This window comes from Chlorocebus sabaeus, chromosome 20 (genome assembly GCF_047675955.1).
Source record: "Chlorocebus sabaeus isolate Y175 chromosome 20, mChlSab1.0.hap1, whole genome shotgun sequence".
In the NCBI taxonomy this organism is placed as follows: domain Eukaryota; kingdom Metazoa; phylum Chordata; class Mammalia; order Primates; family Cercopithecidae; genus Chlorocebus; species Chlorocebus sabaeus.
In genome coordinates, this window is record NC_132923.1 from 9,253,653 (window position 1) to 9,276,734 (window position 23,082).

A 23,082-nucleotide genomic window follows, 5' to 3' on the forward strand; every position below is an offset into this window, starting at 1 on the left:
GTGTTCCTGCAGAGGGGACTTGAGGGTTGTATTTGGCCATCTTGCTTCTCCTCCTCCTAAGACTTTTTTAACATAACTTTCTTGAAAGATGAATTTTTCCCCTCCAGATACATGTCCTGAAACTGAACAAAATGGAACTGTTACCATTTCATGCTGATGTGGAGATTGGCCAGATTATAGAAATCCCCATTGCAATGTATCACATAAATAAAGAGACCAAAGAAGCCATGGCATTCACAGACTGCTCTCATTTATCCTTGGATCTGAACATGGATAAACAAGGAGTCTTTACTCTTCTCAAAGAAGGTAAAAGTAGCCTTTTTAAATCTTCTCCTCCCTTTCTCTTTATTTATTTATCTTTAACTCTGCCACTGTGACAGATTACTTTCTTTGTCTTTAAGGAAGCAATCAACAATTCAGAAACTACCAATTGTAGAAAAAATTCACATATTACTTTCCTTTATAATACTTTATTTTGTCAAATGCCTCGTAGTAAGTGTTATACTCCTCATTTTACAGATGTAGAAACACAGGCACAGAAATTGAACAACATCGTGGCTGGACAATGTCAGTTTTTTGGTTTTTTGTTTTTGTTTTTTGAGACAGTGTCTCGCTTTTGTTACCTAGGCTGGAATACAGTGGCATGATCTCGGCTCACTGCAACCTCCACCTCCCAGGTTCAAGTGATTTTCCTGCCTCAGCCTCCCAAGTACCTGGGATTACAGACACCCACCACCATGCCCGGCTAATTTTTGTATTTTTAGTGAATATGGGGTTTCACTATGTTGGCCAGGCTGGTCTTGAACTCCTGACCTCAGGTGATCTGCCCACCTTGGCGTCCCAAAGTGCTGGGATTACAGGCATGAGCCACTGCGCCTGGCCAGTTTTTATTTATCAATTTATTATTATTATTATTATTATTATTATTATTATTATTAGAGACAGGTTCTCACCGTGTCACCCAGGCTGGAGTGCAGTGGTGCAATCATAGAACATTGTAACCTTGAACTCCTGGGCCCAAGCTACGCTGCTCTCTCAGCCTCCCAGGTAGCTTGGATTACAAGTACAAGGTCAATACCAGATTTTAGTTCACAGTAAGGTTTTCCATTTCTAGCCTCAAGGTCTTTTCTTCTTTCTTTCCCTAATATATATATCATATGTCTTTCTAAGAGGAATGTAGAGCCATTTAATATATGCATACATTCAATTTATTGAAAAAGGATAAAATATCTCTAGTAAAACAGAAAATATGAATAAAGGTCAACATCCTTTCCTGCTATTGAACTTCATATTTGATCCTGATCCCCATTGTTTTTTCATCAATATAATGACAGTAGTAGCATCTAAGATTTGCTCAGCATTTATTCTTTGCCAAGCTCTGTTCTGAATAATTTTTATACCTTAACTGTTTAATTCTTACATCTGTAAGCTTGGTATCAAATTGGACTTTTGCTTTGCCCTTGTTCATTATACTACATGCATACATATGTACATACCCTCACTCCCGGGTTCAACTGATCTTTCCCCTCTTCTCAGAGTATTTTAATTTTTAGCCCCTTATTTCCAATGTAGGACAACAAAATCCTCCTGACTATTCTTACCTCTGATCATCATGGCTATCAGATGGATCTTTATGAACTCAACTTTGGTCTTTCTTTTTCTGCTCAAAAATTTTTAGAGACTTCTCATTGTCAGTGGAATGGAGTCAAAATCCTTTTAGTTTGATATTCAAGACCCCTCTACAATATAACCCAACCTAGTTTTCATGATTTCATACTTTTGCTTCATATATGGTTCTAGCTAAATCAACTACGTTATGTATTTATTTTTATTTATTTTTTGTTTTGTTTTGTTTTGTTTTTTGAGATGAATCTCAGTCTGTCACTCAGGCTGGAGTGCAGTAGTGCAATCTCGGCTCACTGCAACGTCCACCTCCAAGGTTCAAGTGATTCTTGTCCCTCAGCCTCCTGAGTAGCTGGGACTATATGCACGTGCCAGCACACCTGGCTAATTTTTGAATGTTTAGTACAGACAGGGTTTCACCATGTTGGCCAGGCTGGTCTCGAACTCCTGACCTCAAGTGATCTGCCCATCTTAGCCTCCCAAAGTGCTGGGATTACAGGCGTGAGCCACCATGCCTGGCTAAATTAACTACTTTAAATTCTCTCATATATATCTGTCATATTCTCATTTATATCTCATTTGTATTTCTTTGTTCATTCTGTTTTCTCAGCCTGAGATACTTTCAACTTTCCTCGATCTCTCCAGCTTGAAATAATCTTTCTATTTTCTAGACTTCTATAATACTTATCACTTTCTATTAATGTTTTAAGTGACTTATTTACATTTTCACTTTCCCCTTGAAACTATAAATGCTTCAGGTCAGGATCTTTGCTCGTATATATATATTCCCACTGTACATACAACTGTGTCTTATATATGTCTCTCAATAGAAAGAACAGATATCAACTTGATATAAAGGGCCTAATTGATAATGTAAGAGATCAAGATGGGTTTTGTTTGTTTGTATGTTTGTTTGTTTTTAACAGTCTTACTCTGTCACCCAGGCTGGAGTGCAATGGCATGTTTTGGCTCACTGCAACCTCTGCCTCCAGGGTTCAAGCAATTCTCCCTGCCTCAACTTCCCGAGTAGCTGGGATTACAGGCATGCGCCACCACGCCCGGCTAATTTTGTATTTTTAGTAGAGATGGGGTTTCTCCATGTTGGTCAGGCTGGTCTCGGACTCCTAAGCTCAGGTGATCCACCCGCCTTGGCCTTCCAAAGTGCTGGTATTACAGGCGTGAGCCACCGTGCCTGGCCCAAGATGGTATTTTTAATGTATTAAAATTCTTATATTTTTGTAGCTTAATTTCCTTTAAAACTAACCGGTCGTGGCTGGGTGCGGTGGCTCATGCCTGTAATCCCAGCATTTTGGGAGGCTGAGGTGGGTGGATCACAAGGTCAGGAGTTTGAGACCAGCCTGGCCAACACAGTGAAACCCCGTCTCTACTAAAAATACAAAAAATTAACCAGGCATGGTGGTGGGCGCCTGTAATCCCAGCTACTTAGGAGGCTGAGGCAAGAGAATCGCTTGAAGCTGGGAGGCAGAGGTTGCAGTGGACTGAGATTGTGCCATTGCACTCCAGCCTGGGCAACAAGAGTGAGACTCCATCTTAAAAAGAAAAAAAGAAAACTAACTGCTTGTTACCCCACTGAAATCATATTTGTTTTGTTTTGTTTTTTTAGGTAAGGTGTTACTCTGTGGCCCAGGCTGGAGTGTAGTGGTACAATCACGACTCACTGCAGCCTCAACCTCCTGGGCTCAAGCGATCCTCCTACCTTAGCCTCCTGGGTAACTGGGACTACAGGTGCACACCACCGTGCCTGGCTAATTTTTTAAATATTTTGTAGAGATGGGGTTTCACCATGTGTTTCAGGCTGGTCTTAAACTTCTGAGCTCAAGCAATCTGCTTGCCTCGGCCTCCCAAAGTGCTGGGATTACAAGCCTGAGCCACCACGCCCTGCCAAAATCATGGTTTTTGATTCACAGGTATTCAAAGACCTGGACCAATGCATTGTTCCAGTACACATATCGCAGCTAAATCTCTCGGCCATACTCTGGTAACAGTAAGTGTGAGTGAATGTGACAAGTACTTGGAGAGCAGTGCTACATTTGCTGCTTATGAACCCCTAAAGGTAAGATATTTCATGGTAAGGAACTGGCATTTCTTTTAATGGACTCAACTATGTCAGCTTATGGGCTTGCTAGTTATCTGTGGTCTCTACTAAGGATCAATGACATTTATGTTCTCTTTACTTGCCACTCTTTTGTTTTTAGATCTGCAGCTGTCTCCTCAAACCTAAGTCTCCAGGGAGTTTACTCCCTCACAGGAATATCTTTAAGTTGTATCAGAAAGTTTTAGATATTTCCCTTTCTTCTTTTTTGCTGAGGTATAAAATATGTACAGAAAAGTTCATAAAGTACGCTCATCTTAAGTTGTTATCTGAATTTTTATATGAACATATATCTCTGTAAATACCAAAATTAGTATATTAGCATACTCCCTTTTGAAGAACTCTGAAAGATAATTTCTGTCCTATGGAAGGAAGTCAATCATCTTTTACCCTATCTACTTATGGATTTTAAGCACAGAAGCCGTTATATTGAGCCCTAAGGACTGGTTCATTATAATGGAGATAGTATGATAAGTGGTTCTGATGGCAGCGGCAGCCTGTCTGGAGCAGCTGCTGCCCTCATGCCATCTGCAGCAGGGAAATGCAGCTGGGGCTGCACACTCCATGGAGCCGTTTGGAGCCGACACCAAGTGGGAGCCCCGGGAGCCCTACTCCTTCTGAGTTGGTGGGGCAGGAGCTCCCTGGGTGCAGCTTTGGCTGCCCAAGTCATGGCTGCGGACCCAGGCCTCCTGCTCCACTGAGCAGGCAGGAGATACACCCCTGCCCCCGCCCCACCACCTCCTTGCCATGCAACTGCAGCCACCCAAATGGCAGCTGCAGACCCAGGCATCCTTGTACTCTTGGGGGCCCAGGAAGGCCCCTTCTGCGTGCTCCCACTGCCTGGCTTCTCCCTGCTGTCAGCACCAACTGTGATCTCAGAACAAAGTTGGGCCAATCCTGGGTGCTGTCACAGTCTGGCCAGATGAGCACATGCTTGGGGCAATTTTGACATGCCAGGCCCCTGCTGCCTTGGCCCCCTCCAGACTTTGGGCACCAACAAGCGTAGGAGGGAAGCCAAGGGAGAGCTGAGGGCAGCTCAGCACTGGCCTGCAGGTGCCCCTTGGCACCTACAGCCTGGGTGCCATGAACAGCAGTAGGAGGCAGACAGGTTCCTGGGCAGAAGGTACAGTCCCTGGTGAGGCCCTACCTTCAGACCAGGCAGGGCCTGAACGCTGGGGTCCAGGCTGCCAGTCCTGCAGACCAGAGTGGGAACTTGTGATGCCTTTTCTGGGCCCACCCATGGCTGCCCATGGACCAATCAGTGTAGACTTCCTCCCCTTTGATGACCATAAAAGCTCCAGGCTCAGCCAGAGCTGGGCAGATGTTGGACAACCAGCTGCAGAGAGGAGCTACCAACTCCAGGGCCTCCTCTCTTCTGAGAGTTGCAGACACTGGGATGACCAGCAGCAGAGAGGTACTACCCACTCCAGGGCCTCCTCTGAGCTATTCTGTTACTCAGTAAAGCTCTTCTTCACCTTGCTCACCCTCCACTTGTTCTGCGTACCTTATTCTTCCTGGATGCAGGACAAGAACTTGGGACCTGCCCAATGGCAGGGCTGAAAGAGCTATAACACAAACAGGGCTGAAACATGCCCCTTGCTCATCACGTTGTGGGTGAAGAGAAGAACTGCGACTCTTCAGGGAGCCGAGACCTGGGAGCTCCCCAAGCCACGGCTGTGACTCCCACTTTGGGGCCCTGTGGTTCCTGGAGTCTCCAAGCTTCCAGGCACCACTGTGTTCCCCAGTGGCATCGTGGAAGCTGCTTGCAGTGCACCTGATCTAGCCACAGGCTTGCAGAGAGCCAGTGCCCATGCCAGCACCTGGAGCTACCTGTCCCACTACAGCAACTGGTGTGCCTGACTGTGTGCAGTGGCTGGACCCCATGCTCACTCACTCACACACCTGTTGCCATTCCATGCCTGGCTCACCTTTGGCAGGTGTGAGATCCAGGCTGGTAGCATGAACCAAGCACAGCCTGCCAGGCCGAGTGGATGGAACAAGCCCTGTGGGCCCAAACAAAACTTGGGCAAAAGTGCCACCAGCCACAGAGGTTTCCAGCCGGAAAAGCGACACCCCAAGGATCCTGCAACAATTCAGAATAAAAGTAGATAGAGACTGGCATGCTTTCTACATCCTATTGGATTCCAGCAGGAGCTAAAATTGGTATCTACAAGTTCTTGCTGATAGATACTGACAAATCCTGACTCAATGCCTCTTGGAATAAGGAGCATCCACAGGGAAAAATGTTAACACTAATGAAAGAAGTAAAGTAAAGTAAAAGAAAAAAGATAAACTATTCATTCAAATCTCCATTTTAAGTTGGCCTCATTGTACATTGTGTAGCATATATATTAAATATAGGTTCAAGTATGTTTCACTAGTTCCCTTGGTGGGTGAGTCCTCCTTCTTGCCTCACTAAATGCAAGTGCTTGGCTGTGCCTCACTGTAAAGTTCCATTAGGTTTTTTCTTACTTTTATCATTGTCCTTAGGCTTATTTTATATGTATTGAGTATCCACAAATAGATCTCCCCTGAATGAAAGTTGTCCTTAAAGGAAAGGAAGTAAGATGATGATTTTCTTTTTTACCTAGTATGTTAGTCATGTGTCTTTCCCCTTGCCTGATGAAAAAAAAAATTGTTTAAAAAATGTGTGTTCTACCCTTGTTATCATTACTGTGTTTCAGTACATGGTACAGTTCTCAATTTGTCCTTTTGCATTATCAGCTCAATTCAGTTCGTCTGGTTAGTTTTGGACTATACATCTAAGAAAAAGGAATCATTTCGGTTTTGCTTTTCCAGAAAGGCCATCTATGAGACCTCTGTGTTTATTTTTTCTATTCATTTCTTCTGTCAAAAACATTTTTTTTCTTTTTTTTTTTTTTGAGACGGAGTCTCGCTCTGTCGCCGGGGCTGGAGTGCAGTGGCTGCATCTCAGCTCACTGCAAGCTCCGCCTCCCGGGTTTATGCCATTCTCCTGCCTCAGCCTCCCGAGTAGCTGGGACTACAGGCGCCCGCCACCTCACCCGGCTAGTTTTTATTTTGTATTTTTTAGTAGAGACGGGGTTTCACCGTGTTAGCCAGGATGGTCTCGATCTCCTGACCTCATGATCCACCCGTCTCGGCCTCCCAAAGTGCTGGGATTACAGGCTTGAGCCACCGCACCCGGCCTTCTTTTTTTTTTTTTTTTGAGACAGAGTCTCACTCTGTCACCCTGGCTGGAATGCAGTGGCGCAATCTTGGCAACCGTCACCCCCCCAGTTCAAGCGATTCTTGTGCCTCAGCCTCCAGAGTGGGTGGAATTACAGGTGCGCACCATGATGCCCAGCTAATTTTTGTATTTTTAGTAGATACGGAGTTTTGCCATGATGGCCAGTCTGGTCTCGAACTCCTGGGCTCAAGTGATCCACCTGCCTTGGCCTCCCAAACTGCTGGCATTACAGGAATGAGCCACCACGCCTGGCCAAAAACTTGTATGGTACTCTGTAACATGTCTTTTTTTTTTTTTTTCTGAGACCAAGTTTTGATCTTGTTGCCCAGGCTGGGGTGCAATGGTGTGATCTTGGCTCACTGCAACCTCTGCCTCCAAGTGATTCTCCTGCCTCAACCTCCCAAATAGCTGGGATTACAAGCGTGCACCACCATGCTCGGCTAATTTTGTATTTTTAGTAGAGACAGGATTTCACCATGTTGGCCAGGCTGGTTTCAAACTCCTGACCTTAAGTGATCCACCCACCTCAGCCTCCCAAAGTGCTGGGATTACAGGTGTGAGCTACTGCACCTGGCCACATGTCTTTTTGTAACACTTATTGTACTCTTTACCTACTCTATCTCTGCCAGATTGTGGGCTTCCCTGTGAGACAAGACTTTATTTGAATTTCTATTACTGTATCCTCATAAGTGAATATTTATTGAATTATATACACATTATTTAAGAGAATACTACCATCAGGGATAGGAATGTTCAGTTTTAATAGTACTCAATAATAAATATGACTGAACAGTTCCAGAAAAAAAGCATAGTTTGCTTACATTTTTAGAATAATTGCTTCAACTCTCTACTTAGTTTTAAAACTCTCTACTTCGTTTTAAGAACTGTAGTGGGAGTTGAACAATGAGAACACATGGACACAGGAAGAGGAACATCACACACCAGGGCCTGTTGGGGGGTGGGGGAGTTGGGGAGGGATTGTATTATGAGAAATACCTAATGTAGATGACGGGTTGATGAGTGCAGCAAACCACCATGGCACATGTATACCTATGTAACAAACCTGTACATTCTGTACTTGTATCCCAGAACTTAAAGTATAATTTAAAAAATTAGTCACTATTGTGGACATTGTGTGCCATAAAAAAATAACCTACAATTTGCGAATACTTCATTCCCCTAATGCCAGTTTCCTTATCTATAAATGGGATACAACTCCTCTATACTGAATTGAGTAATACCTATCTTGTCTACTTCTTAGCTTATAAAGTTCTTGGAGAAATATGGTGAAGTATATATATGTATTATTTTTATATTTTTAGGGCAGAAGTTCTTTGATACTTTAGTAAAATATCAGTTTAAAATGCTTATGCATCTTATCTTTCATTCTCTAGCCTGAAAAAAATGCTTATGCAGTTATTTATAAATACCTTTTCTGTGCACAACATTGTACTAAATCCCAGTGAAGAAGAGAAATACGAAAACAAATTAGGTGTAAGATACTGACTCCTCTTAAGGAGTTTATATAACTAGAGAAAACAACAAAAATTATTAGATTTATACATAGCATTTGACATACATATAATAACATTAGGAAATGAACAGTGTGCAAATGAATGGTACAGATAAATACTGTAAGAGCTTAGAGGATGCAGAAGTGGTATGGTCTAGAATGACTGGACACAAATTAATGGATAAAGTAACCTAATAGTTAGATTCAAATGATAGGTAGGATCCAGATTAGGTTGAGAAGCATTCCAAGTGAGAGGCATGGCATACGTATCTCTTAATTTGGGAATTAAGTTTAACGTCATTTGCAGCATATTCAGATAACTAGTGTTTCACTTTAGAAAATGATTGAATTCCCTAACCAGTCAGGGATTAATTTCTTTAAATATCTTCAGGCTCTAAATCCTGTGGAAGTGGCATTGGTGACATGGCAGTCTGTGAAGGAAATGGTATTTGAAGGGGGTCCTCGTCCATGGATCTTGGAACCCTCCCGATTTTTTTTGGAATTGAGTGCAGAGAAGACAGAGAAGATTGGAATAGCACAAGTGTGGCTGCCATCTAAGAGAAAACAGAACCAGTACATCTACCGGATCCAATGCCTGGATTTAGGGGAACAAGTAGGAAAACAGTTTTTTATAACATTTTCTTTAGTATAATACTCCAAATCCTTTGTACTTCCAGCCATTCCTTTTTAGATTCCACTGAATTTAGTTTATGGACTAAACAGGAAAATTCTAATTATTGATCAAAGGATTGTTTTTTCTAAAACCTTATTATCCTTAAAATGTACCCAGAGGTTTCAATTTGCTCATCCAAGAATTCCAGCAGTTCATGAACTAAACAAGATCTTTTTGTAGTAATTTGCTTATTTCACATTATTTGCAACCACATTATCATTATAATTCACTTCCTTGTTTTGTAGACTTTAGGATATTTAGTTTCCCAACTTTAAGAATTCAAGGAAGGGAAACTTTGAAGTATCATCTATGGTTAGCAATTTTGAGGAACTAATTAGATCTACACTGATAAGAATAATAAATATATTGCCCTCTATCAGTTGAATTATTTTTAATTATTTTTATTTATTTATTTAGAGACAGGGTCTCGCTGTGTTGCCCAAGCTGGAGTGCAGTGCACGATCTCGGCTCACTGCAGCCTCTGCCTCCTGGGTTCAAGCAATTCTCATGCCTCAGCCTCTTGAGTAGCTGGGATTACAGGCACACACAACCATGCCCAGCTAATTTTTTTTTTGAGACGGAGTCTCACTCTGTTGCCCAGGCTGGAGTTGCAGTGGTGCAATCTCGGCTCACTGCAACCTCCGCCTTCCGGGTTCAAGAGATTCTCCTGCCTCAGCCTCCTGAGTAGCTGGGATGACGGGTGCGCACCACCACGCCTGGCTAATTTTTGTATTTTTAGTAGAGATGGGGTTTTACCAAGTTGGTCAGGCTGGTCTCAAACTCCAGACCTTGTGATCTGCCTGCCTCGGCCTCCCAAAGTGCTAGGATTACAGGTGTGAGCAACCGTGCCCAGCCATTTTTGTTTTTTTGTATAGACAGTGTTTCACCATGTTGGCCAGGCTGGTCTCGAACTCCTGGAATCAAGTGATCCACCCACCTTGGCCTCCCAAAGTGCTGGGATTACAGGCATGAGGCACTGCGCCCAGCTGAGTTTTAATTATTTTTGGAGGTACTGGTGGATTTACATAGTTTTCATTCACAGCTGTGCTGTACTTCTATCAAAATCAGTAACAAAGATTTGCAGTTTTACTGGGCTTGAGAATTCAAGGTATGACTGTGAAACAGCAAAGCTAACCAGCACATAAGGAAATCAATGTAAGATTTTAACTTGGTAAGAACTGTGCTGTAATCCATAAACTTCATTCTATTTTATTTTATTTATTTATTTTTATTTTTTAGAGACAGGGTCTCACGCTGCTGCCCAGGCTGGAGTGTAGTGGAACAATCATAGCTCACTGCATAGGTTTCTTTCTAATATTTGTAGTGAACTTTACTGTATATATAACTAGCTATTAGTAATTTCAGAGCTAATTACTTATTTTCTTCCTCAATTTTTTATTGTGGTAAAATACACATAAAATTACCATCCTTTTTTTTCTTTCTTTCTTTTTTTTTTTTGAGATGGAGTTTTGTTCTTGTTGCCCAGGCTGGAGTGCAATGGCACAATCTTGGCTCACCACAACCTCCGCCTCCTGGGTTGAAGCGATTCTCCTGCCTCAGCCTCCCGAGTAGCTGGGATTTCAGGCATGCGCCACCACATCCAGCTAATTCTGTATTTTTAGTAGAGAGGGGGTTTCTTCATGTTGGTCAGGCTGATCTCAAACTCCTAACCTCGGGTGATCTGCCCACCTCAGACTCCCAAAGTGCTGGGATTACAGGCATGAGGCACCGCACCCGGCCTAAAATTACCATCTTAATCATTTTTAAAATGTACAGTTCAATAGTATTACGTACATTCATAATCTTGTGCAGCCATCACTACCATCCATCTCTTTTCATCTTATACAACTGAAACTCTAAGGCTGGGCACAGTGGCTCATGCCTATAATCCCAGCACTTTGGGAAATCAAGTCAGGAGGATCACTTGAGGCCAGGAATTCAAAGCCAGCCTGGGCAACATAGTGAGACCCTGTCCCTACTAAAAAATAAACAATTAGCTGGGTATCGTGGCAGACACCTATAGTCCTAGCTACTTGGGAGGCTGAGGCAGGAGGATCACTTGAGCCCAGTAGTTTGAGGTTACAGTGGGCTATGATCTAGTCACTGCACTCCAGTCTGGGTGACAGTGCAAGATCCCGTCTCAACAAACAAACAAAACATACTAAAACTCTATACCCATTAAAGAATAACTCCTGGCTGGGTGTGGTGGCTCATGCGTGTAATTCTAACACTTTGGGAGGCTGAGGCAGGTGGATCACTTGAGGTCAGGAGTATGAGAGCAGCCTAGCCAACATGGTGAAACAAAACAACAACAACAAAAAAAACAACTAGCCAGGTGTGGTGGCATGCACCTGTGATCTCAGCTACTTAGGAGGCTCAGGCAGAAGTATTGCTTGGACTTGGGAGGCAGGGGTTGTGATGAGCTGAGACTGCGCCACTGCACTCCAGCTTGGACGACAGAGCGAGACTTCGTTTAAAAAAAAAAAAAAAGAATAGCTCCCCATTTCTGCTTCACCCCAGCCCCTGGCAACCACCAATCTACTTTCTGTCTCTAATTTTGGCAACTCTAAGTACCTCATATAAATGGAATACATATAGTATTTTTCTTTTTATGACTGGTCTATTTCACTTAACATAATGTTCTCAAGGTTTATTCACGTTGTAGCATACGTCAGAATTTCCTTTTAAGGCTGCATAATATTCCTTTATATATATATGTATATATAAAATATGTACATATAAAATTATATACATATATATGTATATATGAAATTTTGCAGCCAGGCGCAGTGACTCATGCCTATAATCCCAGCACTTTGGGAGACCGAGGTGGGCAGATCATTTGAGGTCAGGAGTTCGAGACCAGCCTGGCCAACATGGTGAAACCCCGTCTCTACTAAAAATACAAAAATTAGCTGGGCGTGGTGGTGCGCACCTGTAATGCCAGCCACTTGGGAGGCTGAGGCAGGAGAATCACTTGAACCTGGGAGGTGGAGATTGCAGTGAGCCGAGATCGCGCCATTGCACTCCAGCCTGGGCAATAGAGCAAGAGTCACTCTCAAAAAAAAAAAAAGAAAGAAAAGAAAAAGAAATTTTGCTTATTCACTCATCCATTGATGGACACTTGGGTTGCTTAGAGTAAGGTTTTAGTGATGATGAATAATGCTGCTGTTGACCAGGCACAGTGGCTCACACCTGTAATCCCAGCACCTTGGGAGGCTGAGGCAGGTGGATCAATTGAGGCCAGGAGTTCGAGATCAGCCTGGCCAACATGGCAAAGCCCTGTCTCTACTGAAAATACAAAAATTAGCGGGGTGTGGTTGTGTGTGCCTGTAGTCTTAGCTACTCAGGAGGATGAGTCACAAGAATCTCTTGAACCCAGGAGGCGGAGGTTACAGTGAGCCAAGATCATGCCACTGCACTCCAGCCTGGGCAACAGGGCGAGACTTTGTCTCAAATAATAATAATAGCAATAATAATAATAATAATGCTGTCAACAAACACAGCTATCTCTCAAGATCCTGCTTTTTAATTGTTTTGGGTATATACCCCCAGAAGTGGAATTGCTTGATCATATGGTAATTCTATTTTTAATTTCCTGAGGAACCACCATATTATTTTCCACAGCAGCTGTACCATTTTACTTTCCTACCAATAGTGCACCAGGGTTCCCATTTCTCCAGAACCTCACCAACACTTGTTATTTTCAGTTTCTTTCTTTTTTCTTTTTTGCAAGACGGAGTTTGACTCTTGTCACCCAGGCTAGAGTTCAATGGTATGATCTTGGCTCACTGCAACCTCTGCCTCCCAGGTTCAAGCGATTCTCTTGCCTCAGTCTCCCGAGTAGCTGGGACTACAGACGTGTGGCACCATGCCCGGCTAATTTTTGTGTTTTTAGTAGAGATGGGGTTTCACCATATTGGCCAGGCTGGTCTTAAACTCCTGACCTCAGGTGATCCACCCACCTCAGCCTCCCAAAGTGCTGGGATTACAGGTGCAAGCCACTGCACTGGGCCTTTGCCCATTTTTGGAATCAGTCTTCTACTATTGAGTATGATGTTAGCTGTGATAAGGCTTTTATTATGTTGAGATAGTTTCCTTCTTTTCCTAGTTTGTTGAGTGAGCTGTTAGTAATTTCAGGCCTAATTAACCCCCATTTGAAGTTTCCTAACTTATTTTTGTTTCCACATTCCGTTATTCATTAGTACTTCTACTAGAAATGAGTGGAAACACAAATTAGTTTTTTCACTTTTTATCAACTTGTAACAAAATATTTGGTGGAGGAAAAGACTGAAGTAATTGGTCAAAGTTAGATTCTTTTTTTTTTCTGAGACAGGGTCTCACTATGTTGCTCAGGCTGGTCTTGAACTCCTAGGTGCAAGCAATCCTCCTGACTCAGACTTCCAAGTAGCTGAGATTACAGGTACACACCACCATACCCAGTCAAAGTTAGATTTTTTTTTTTTTTTTAGACAGGGTCTCACTGTGTTGCCCAGACTGGAGTGCAGTGGCATGAACATGGCTCACTGTAGCCTTGACCTCCCGGGTTCAAGGAATCCTCCTGCCTCAGTCTCTCAAGTAGCTGGGACTACAGGCGTGCACCACCATGCCTCGCTAATTTTTAGATTTTTTGTAGAGATGGGGTCTTACTGTGTTGCCCAAGATGGTCTTGAACTCCTAGACTCAAGTGATCCTCCCAAAGTGCTGGGATTATAGGCATGAGCCACTGTGCCTGACCTAGATTTTTTTAATGTTCCATTTGTTTTCAAAGTTTCATGATATTATTAATGCCCTTTAGCACAGATAATTAAGAATTATAATGTCTTTAAGGGATTTGCCAGATTATAATGTGAAAGGGACTCTCTATGCTGGAATTTGAATAATTCTAACACATTTATATTGGCATCAAGTATCTACCCACAATTATCTCTTGCTTTGATATTTCCTTAAAGGTTCTCACATTCCGAATTGGAAATCATCCAGGTGTCCTGAACCCTAGTCCAGCTGTAGAGGTTTTGCAGGTTCGCTTCATATGTGCCCACCCTGCCAGTATGTCAGTAACTCCAGTATACAAGGTGCCAGCTGGTGCCCAGCCATGTCCTCTGCCACAGCACAACAAACAACTGGTAAGTACAGAGTATGTTTCCAACTAAGTTGGCACTTTTATCTTCCATGCTTTAGAGATAGTCTGGAATTCTTTGGGGTATATATCCAGAAGTGGAATTGCCAGATCATATGGTAATTCTATTTTTAATTTTTTGAGGAACTGCCATACAGTTTTCCATAGCAGCTGTACTATCTTACATTCTTACCAACAGTGCACAAAGGTCCCCATTTCTCCACTTATCAACATTGAATAAATTATTTTATTCATTACTCATTTTCTGATAGTGTCTGAGGAGAGGTGATTAAACTAGATTAGAATTGGCTACACTTGTTTACTATACTTAAGTACATAATCAGCTTGTGATAATGGCAATAGACAATTGAGTTCTGACTACATAACTTCCAAATTTTGCTGATATCCTTCGCTACCAAATCTTTTATTAACAATATTAATAAGTAATAAAATTTACCTCTTCTCCAAACCAATCATGAAGAATAGTGGTAAGCAATAATGTAGCTACTAAGTAGGAAATGGGGTATGAAAAATAAATGAGTTATCTATCCTAGAAAGTAGAACATCATATTATATAATAAACAATGTTGAGTACAGGTCCAAGCTTGGGAGCATAGAAGTCATTACTTAGCCTATACGGAACAGAGCAATCAATTAGTTATTCCCATTTTCTGGATGAGAAAACTGAGCCTCCTAAAAGTCGATTAATTTTCTCAGTCACAAAGCTAGAAAGGAACACATTCTGTCTGACTCCAAAGCACATGTTATTTGTGCCATTCTGCCTTTTATTATAAAGAACAACAGTATGGGATGTTATAGGTTGTGAACTCATTTTTTCGAGTCAGACTTCACATTAAATATTATTTGAAGTTTATGAAGGAGTTACTTTTTTTAAAGCACTCTGAGTGGAGTAGAATAAAAGTTACCCCTATAACATCATTGTCATTCAATGGCATTTTTCTTTTCATTTGAAATAATTCAAATTTACAGACAAGTTGCAAGAAAAGAACTTTTTCCCTGAACCATTTGAGACTAAGTTACAGACATGATTATCCATCACCCTATTGACCTACACTAGCATATATTCACCCTTTTTTTCTTTTTTTGAGACAGGGTCTCACTCAAGTCATCCAGGCTGGAGCACATGGCACTATCTGCAGCCTCAACTTCCCCCTCAGGTGATTTTCCCACCTCAACCTCCCAGATAGCTGGGATTATAGGTGTGTGCCACCACGCTGGCTAATTTTTTGTATTTTTAGTAAAGATAGGGTTTCGCCATGTTGCCCAGGCTGGTCTTGAACCCCTGGGCTCAAGGGATCCACCCATCTCAGTCTCACAAAGTGCTGGGATCAGAGGTGTGAGCTAACGCGCCCAGCAGATCACCCTTTTAAAATGTTCAAATCAAAGTTGTGCAACCATCGCTGCTATCTAACTTCAGATCATTTTCATTTTCTCCGGAAGAAACTCCATACCCATTAGCAGTCACTCCCTATTTCCTCCATTTCTCAACCCCTGGCAACCACTAATAGACTTTCTGTCTCTATGGATTTGCCTATTCTGACATTTCATATGAATGGAATAATACAATATGTGTCCTTTGTGCCTAGCTTCTTTCATTTAGCATGTTTTCAAGCTTGTATCAGTAGTGCATTTTTAATGGCTAAGTAATATTCCATTGTGTAGATATACTACATTTTGTTTATCCAGCCATCAGTTGATGGATATATGTGTTGTTTCCACGTTTGGCTATTATGAATAATGCTGCCATGAACATTCATCTACAAGTTTTTGTGTGAACATATGTCTTCATTTCTCTAGAGTATATAGCTAAGAGTGGAATTGGTGGTTTTTATGTTAATTCCATGCTTAGCCTTTTGAAGAACTTCCAGCTGTTTACAAAGTGGCTGCACCATTTACATTTCCACTAGCAGTGTATGAGGCTTCCAGTTTCTCCATATCCTTGCCAACAATTGCTATTATGTGTCATTTTGATTATAGCCTTCCTAGTGGGTGTAAAGTGGTATCTCATTGTGGTTTTGATTTGTATTTCCCACTGTCTAATTATGTTGTGTATCTTTTTTTTTTTTTTTTTTGAGATGGAGCTTTACTCTTTTCGCCCAGGCTGGAGTGAAGTGGTGCAATCTCAGCTCATTGCAACCTCCAGCCCCCAAGTTCAAGTGATTCTCCTGCCTCATCCTCCTGAATAGCTGGAATTATAGGCATGCACCATCACGCCTGGCTAATTTTTGTATTTTTAGTAGAAATGGGGTTTCACCATGTTGGCTAGGCTGGTCTCAAACTCCTGACCTCAGGTGATCCACCTGCCTTGGCCTCCCAAAGTGCTGGGATTACAGGTGTGAGCCACCATGCCCAGCCTATGTTGTGTATCTTTTTATGTGCTTATTGGCCATTTGTATATATTCTTTTGACAAATGTATATTCAGATCCTTTGTCAATTTTTAATTGAATTATATTTCTTTTTATTGAGTTGTAAGAGTTCTTCATTTCTTATATTCTACATACAAGTCTCTTTTCAGATATATGATTTGCAAAAATGTTCTCTCATCACATGGGTTATCTTTTACTTTTTTTTTTAAAGACACAGGGTCTCACTTTGTCACTCAAGCTGCAGTGCAGTGACATGACCATAGGTCACTGTAACCTCCAACTCCTGGGCTCAAGCTCTCTATCCTCTCACCTCAGCCTCCTAAGTGGCTGGGACTACAGTCACATGCCACCACACCCAGCTAATTTTTTTTTTTCTGTAGAGACAAGGTCTCACTATATTGCCCAGGCTGGTCTCAAGCTCCTGGCCTCAAGTGATCCTCCAGCCTTGGCCTCCCAAAGTGCTGGGATTACAGGCATGAGCCACCATGCTTGGCCTCACTTTTCTGATGACATCTTCTGAAGCACAAAAATTTTTAACTTTGATGAATTCCAATTTATCAATTTTGTTACTATAGTTGTTGTTTGTACTTTTGGTGTTATATCTAAGAAACCATTGCCTAATCCGAGAGCATGAAGATTTATGCCTTTGATTTATTCTATGAGTTTTATAGTTTTAACTCTTACATTTAGCTCTCTGATCCACTTCGAGTTCATTTTTATGGTGTGAGGTAGGGATATAACTTCATTTTTGTGTTTTGGTTTTGTTTTTCTTTTTCTTTTTTTTTTTTTTTTTTGAGATTGAGTCTTGCTGTATTGCCCAGTCTGGAGTGCAGTGATGTGATCTCAGTTCACTGTGATCTCCGCCTCCTGGGTTCAAGTTATTCTCATGCCTCAGCCTCCCCAGTAGCTAGAATTACAAGTGCCCGCCACCACGCCTGGCTAATATTTTATTTTTAGTAGAGACGGGGTTTCACCATGTTGGCCAGGCTGGTCTCGAATTCCTGATCTCAAATGATCTACCCGCCTTGGCCTCCCAAAGTGCTGGGATTACAGGCATGAGCCAGTGTGCCCAGCTTCACTTCATTTTTTTTACATGTTGGTATCCACTTGACCCAGCACCATTTGTGAAAACGATTATTTCTTATCCCTTGAGTTGTCTTGGCACTCTTGTTGCAAATCTATTAACCATAAACATGACAGTTTATTTCTGGACTCTGAAATCTATTCTATTGATCTATACATCTTTATGCCAGTACCACACTGTCTTGATCACTGTAGCTTTGTAGTAAGTTTTGAGGTTGGGAGGTATGAATTTTGCAACTTTGTTCTTTTTCAAGATTGTTTTGGCTCTTCTGGGTCCCTTGCATTTCCACATAAATTTTTAGGGTCAGCTTGTCAATTTTTGCAAAGAAGCCAGCAGAGATTTTGATAGGGATTGCATTGACTCTGTAGATCAGTTTGGGGAGTATTGCCATTTTGATAATGTTGTCTTTTGATTTATGAACATGGATGCCTTTCTGTTTATTCGTATCTTTAATTTCTTTCAACAATGTTTCCTGTTTAGAGTATACAAGTTTTACACTCATTAGATTTATTCCTAAATATTTTGCTTTTTTGATGCTATCATAATTGGAATTTTTCTTTAATTAATTAATTAATCTATTTATTTATTTTGAGACGGAGTCTTGCTCTGTCGCCCAGGCTGGAGTGCAGTGGCACGATCTCGGCTCACTGCAAGCTCCGCCTCCTGGGTTCACACCGTTCTTCTGCCTCAGCCTCCCAAGTAGCTGGGACTACAGGCACCCGCCACCAAGTCCAGCTAATTTTTTTTTTTATTTTTAGTAGAGACAGGGTTTCACCATGTTAGCCATCGAGGTCTCAATCTCCTGACCTCATGATCTACCTGCCTCAGCCTCCCAAAGTGCTAGGATTACAGGCATGAGCCACTGCACCTGGCCTTTAATTTTATTTTTAGTCCAGGCGCTGTGGCTCATGCCTGTAATCCCAGCACTTTGGGAGGTCGAAGTGGGTGGATCATCTGAGGTCAGGAGTTCAAGACCAGCCTGGCCGCTGTGGCTGGTAACTTATTGGTTATTTAGGAGTATTTTTGTTTAATTTCCACACGTTTGTGAATATTCCAGATTTCCTGTTACTGATGTCTGATTTCACTCCATTGTGGTTAGGGAACATACTTTTAAATTTAAATTCCCCCCCTCCTTTTTTTTTTTTAAAGAAATGTGGGTCCCGGATGGATGCAGTGGCTTATGCCTGTAATCCCAGGACTTTGGAAGGCCGAGGCAAGTGGATCACTTGAGCCCAGGAGTTGGAGACCAGCCTGGGAAACATGGCAAAACCCATCTCTACCAAAAATACAAAACTTAGCCAGTCTCATAACCTGGTCTCAAAATAAATAAATAAATAAATAAATAAATAAATAAATAGACAAAATTAAAAAAAATAAATAAATAAAGCAGGGTCTCAACCAGCCTGGGCAATATAATGAGACCTTGTCTCTACAAAAAAATTTAAGGCTGGGCGTGGTGGCTCATGCCTATAATCCCAGCACTTTGGGAGACTGACATGGGGGGATCACTTGAGGTCAGAAGTTCAAGACCAGCCTGGCCAATGTGGTGAAACCTAAAAATACAAAAACTAGGTATGGTGGCGCATGCCTGTGAGTCCAGCTACTCAGGGGCCGAGGTATGAGAATCGCTTGAACCCAGGAGACGGAGGTTGCAGTGAACCGAGATCACACCACTGCACTCCAGTTTGGGCAACAAAGCAAGACTGTCTCAAAAAACAAAAAAAAAAATTAAAAATTAGCCAAGCATAGTAACGTGCTCCTGTAGTCCCAGCTACTGGGGAGGCTGAAGTGGGAAGATTGCTTGAGCCTGGGAAGTAGAAGCTCCAGTAAGCCAAGACTGCGCCACTGCACTCCAGTCTGGGTGACAGGGTGAGACCCTGTCTCAAAAAAAAAAAAAGAAAAAGGAAAGAAAAAACAACAGCGTTTATCACCCTGTTGAGTCTACCACCATCTCTAAATTGCACTGGTTAACTTTTACCCTTAGTAACTGAACACAGCACAGCTGCAGTTTCATACCATGGATAACAAGGTAGCCACCCAGGAATTAAAGGTTCCTCATCCCCCATCCTTTCATCCTTTCTTGTCCCAAACCACATGTTTCTGTGCCACAGTGCCATTCTATCAAGTCCCACCTTATTCACACCAATTGTTTGCAAAAAACTCTCAAACTGTGTTTTTCCTCTGTTCTCACACCACCACAATCATTAACACAGAAGATTTCTGTTTCATGAAAAATATGAGAGAGGGAAGAAGAAAAAAGAAGACTCCTGCAACCAAATATATGCGGTTTTCCCCACATATCAAGCAGCAGACACCAGCTGGGTGTCCTCCAATTCAATTCTGACACTACCTGGAGCTACTGTCAAATCTCACAGGTTGAGGGCTCAGTCACCAAGGCTGCCCCCACCTAAGACACAAGTTGCGAATCCAGGTCTCCAGAACTTCTGACCAACTGGCCTCAAGTTGGGGTTTCCCTGACTTCCTCTTTGGGTTCAATTAATTTGCTGAAGATGAGAGGTGAAGCTGGCTGGGCTTTTGGGTCGGGTGGGGACTTGGAGAACTTTTCTGTCTAGCTAAAGGATTGTAAACACACCAATCAGGGCTCTGTGTCTAGCTAAAAGTTTGTAAACGCACCAATCAGTGCTCTGTGTCTAAAGGTTTGTAAACGCACCAATCAGCACGTTGTAAAAACGGACCAATCAGCGCTCTGTAAAATGGACTAATCAGCAGGACATGGGCGGGGCCAAATAAGGGAATAAAAGCTGCCCCTCCCCCCCTTTCCAGGCTGTGTAATCTTTGTTCTTTTCCTCTTCACAATAAATCTTGCTGCTGCTCACTCTTTGGGTCTGCACTACCTTTATGAGCTGTAACACTCACCACAAAGGTCTGCAGCTTCGTTCCTGAAGCCAGGGAGACCACCAACCCACCAGGAGGAACGAACAACTCCAGACTCACCACCTTTAGGAGCTGTTAACACTCACTGCGAAGGTCTGCAGCTTCACTCCTGAAGCCAGCGAGACCACGAATCCACCAGGAGGAATGAACAACTCCAGATGCGCCACCTTTAAGAGCTTCAGGACGAAGGTCTGCAGCTTCACTCCTGAAGTCAGCGAGACCATGAACCCATCAGAAGGAAGAAATTCCAGACACATCTGATCACCTGAAAGAACAAACTCCAGACACACCATCTTTAAGAACTGTAACACTCACTGCAAGGGTCAGCGGCTTCATTCTTGAAGTCAGTGAGACCAAGAACCCACCGGAAGGAACCAATTACGGACACAGAGTGACTCATAGAACTCAGGGAAATATTTACTTATGTTTATCAGTTTATATATAAAGGATATTGTAAAGGACACAGATGAAGGGATACATAGGGTGAGGTATAGGAATGGGGTGTTGAGCTTCCATGCCCTCCCTCAGCATGCCATCCTCTGGGAATCTCCACCTATTCAACTATCTACAAGCTCTCTCCAAATATTATTGAATTGTCTGTTTCTTCCTCAATTCTGTCAGGTTTTGCTTCCTGTATTTTGAGGCTCTGTTATTAGGTACATACGCATTTACAATCGTTATATCTTTTTAATAGATTGACCCTTGGCAATACCACAATGCAATTCTGACACCAATATACAGTTAGCTCAGACTCCACAGTTTTCAGGGCGCAGTTCCCAACAAGACTGCCCTCACTTTGGATGATAGCTGCAAATTGAGGGACTCACAGGCCATCCACACTTCTGACCAAGTTTGGTAGTTTGTTAGAATGACTCACAGTTTCATTATAAAGGATACAAATCCTTTTGTATCCTTTGAGAAAGATCTTCAGAGAGTCCCAGACACGGAGCTTCCATGCCCTCTCCATGGAGTTAGGATGTGGTGAAAACATATCAGGTGGAAGACATCAATGTGTTTACCAAACAGTAAATTCCACTGAGATTTGGTGTCCAATGTTTTGTTTTGTTTTTTGTTTTTTGAGACAGGGTGTCACTCTGTTGCCCAGGCTGAGTGCAATGGCATGATTATGGCTCACTGCAGCCTCACTTCCTGGGCTCAAGTGATCCTCCCACCTCAGCTTCTCAAGGATCTGGGACCACAGGTGCGCGCTATTACACTCAGCTAATTTTAAATGCCTGGGCGCCACTCTAGGCAGGGTCCCCACTCAAGGGGTCCCTCTGTCTTAGGACTGTAGTTACTGTGGCTTGTAGAATGGGGCAGTCAAGGGGCTGAGATCAGGAGTTTGAGACCAGCCTGGCCAACATGGCGAAACCCTATCTCTACTAAAAATACAAAAAGGAGCCAGGCATGGTGGTGCATGCCTGTAATCCCAATTACTAGGCAGGCTGAGGCAGGAGAATCGTTTGAACCTGGGAGGCGGAGGTTGCAGTGAGCCAAGATTGTGCCATTGCACTCCAGCCTCGGCGACAAAGCAAGACTCCATCTCAAAAAAAAAAAAAAAAAAAGAAAAAGGAGAAAGAAGTGGCTGGGCACAGTGGCTCATACCTGTAATCCCAGCACTTTGGGAGGCTGAGGCAGGCGGGTCACTTGAGGTCAGGAATTTGAGACCAGCCTGACCAATATGGTGAAACCCTGTCTCTACTAAAAATACCAAAAAATATCCCAAACATGGTGGCATGCACCTGTAGTCCCAACTGCTTGGGAGGAGAGTCTGAGGAGAATCAATGGAACCCAGGAGGCAGAGGTTGCAGTGAGCAGAGATGGCAACACTGCACTCTAGCCTAGGTGACAGAGCGAGACCATCTCAAAAATAAATAATAAATAAATAACAGCAACCGAAAAAATCTTTAGTAGAGATGGGGTTTCATTATGCTGCCCAGGCTGGTCTTGAACCCCTGAGCTCAGGCAAATCCACCTGCCTCAGCCCCCGAAAGTGCTAGGGTTACAAGCGTGAGCCACCACACCTGGCCCTTTTTCTTTCATTTTGAATGTGTCATCTCATTGCCTTCTGGTCCTCATGGTTTCTAATGGAAGATCAGCTATTGATCCCATGGAAGATCCCTTAATGAGGGGTGAATCCCTTCCCTTTCTGTTTTTATGATTCTATCTTTGACTCTGGACAGACGGATTATGATGTGTTTAGATGTAAATCTTTTTGAATTTATTCTGCTTGATGTTGTTTGAGCTTCTTGAATGTTTAGATTAATGTTTTTCATCAATTTGGTAAGTTTTGGCCATTATTTCTTCAAATATTCTTTCTTCCTCTATTCTTCTATCTCCTCTCCTTCTAGCATATACTGATACATGTGATGGTGTTCCACAGGTCTCTGATGTTTGTTCTTTTTTTTCATTCTTTTTTCTTTTTATTCATCAGACTGGATAATCTCAGTTAACCTATCTTGAAGT

At 42.5% G+C, this 23,082-nt stretch overlaps 1 protein-coding gene across 1 annotated transcript in view; it reads left to right on the forward strand.

Moving 5' to 3' along the window:
* Positions 1 to 23,082, forward strand: part of NUP210L (nucleoporin 210 like) — a 168,165-nt gene that overhangs the window by 47,459 nt on the left and 97,624 nt on the right. Inside the window, exons 13-16 of the mRNA XM_073008364.1 lie at positions 108 to 306; positions 3,552 to 3,697; positions 8,849 to 9,070; positions 14,083 to 14,256. Of these exons, the coding sequence (XP_072864465.1) occupies positions 108 to 306; positions 3,552 to 3,697; positions 8,849 to 9,070; positions 14,083 to 14,256 (741 nt within the window). The remainder of the gene's footprint in view (positions 1 to 107; positions 307 to 3,551; positions 3,698 to 8,848; positions 9,071 to 14,082; positions 14,257 to 23,082) is intronic.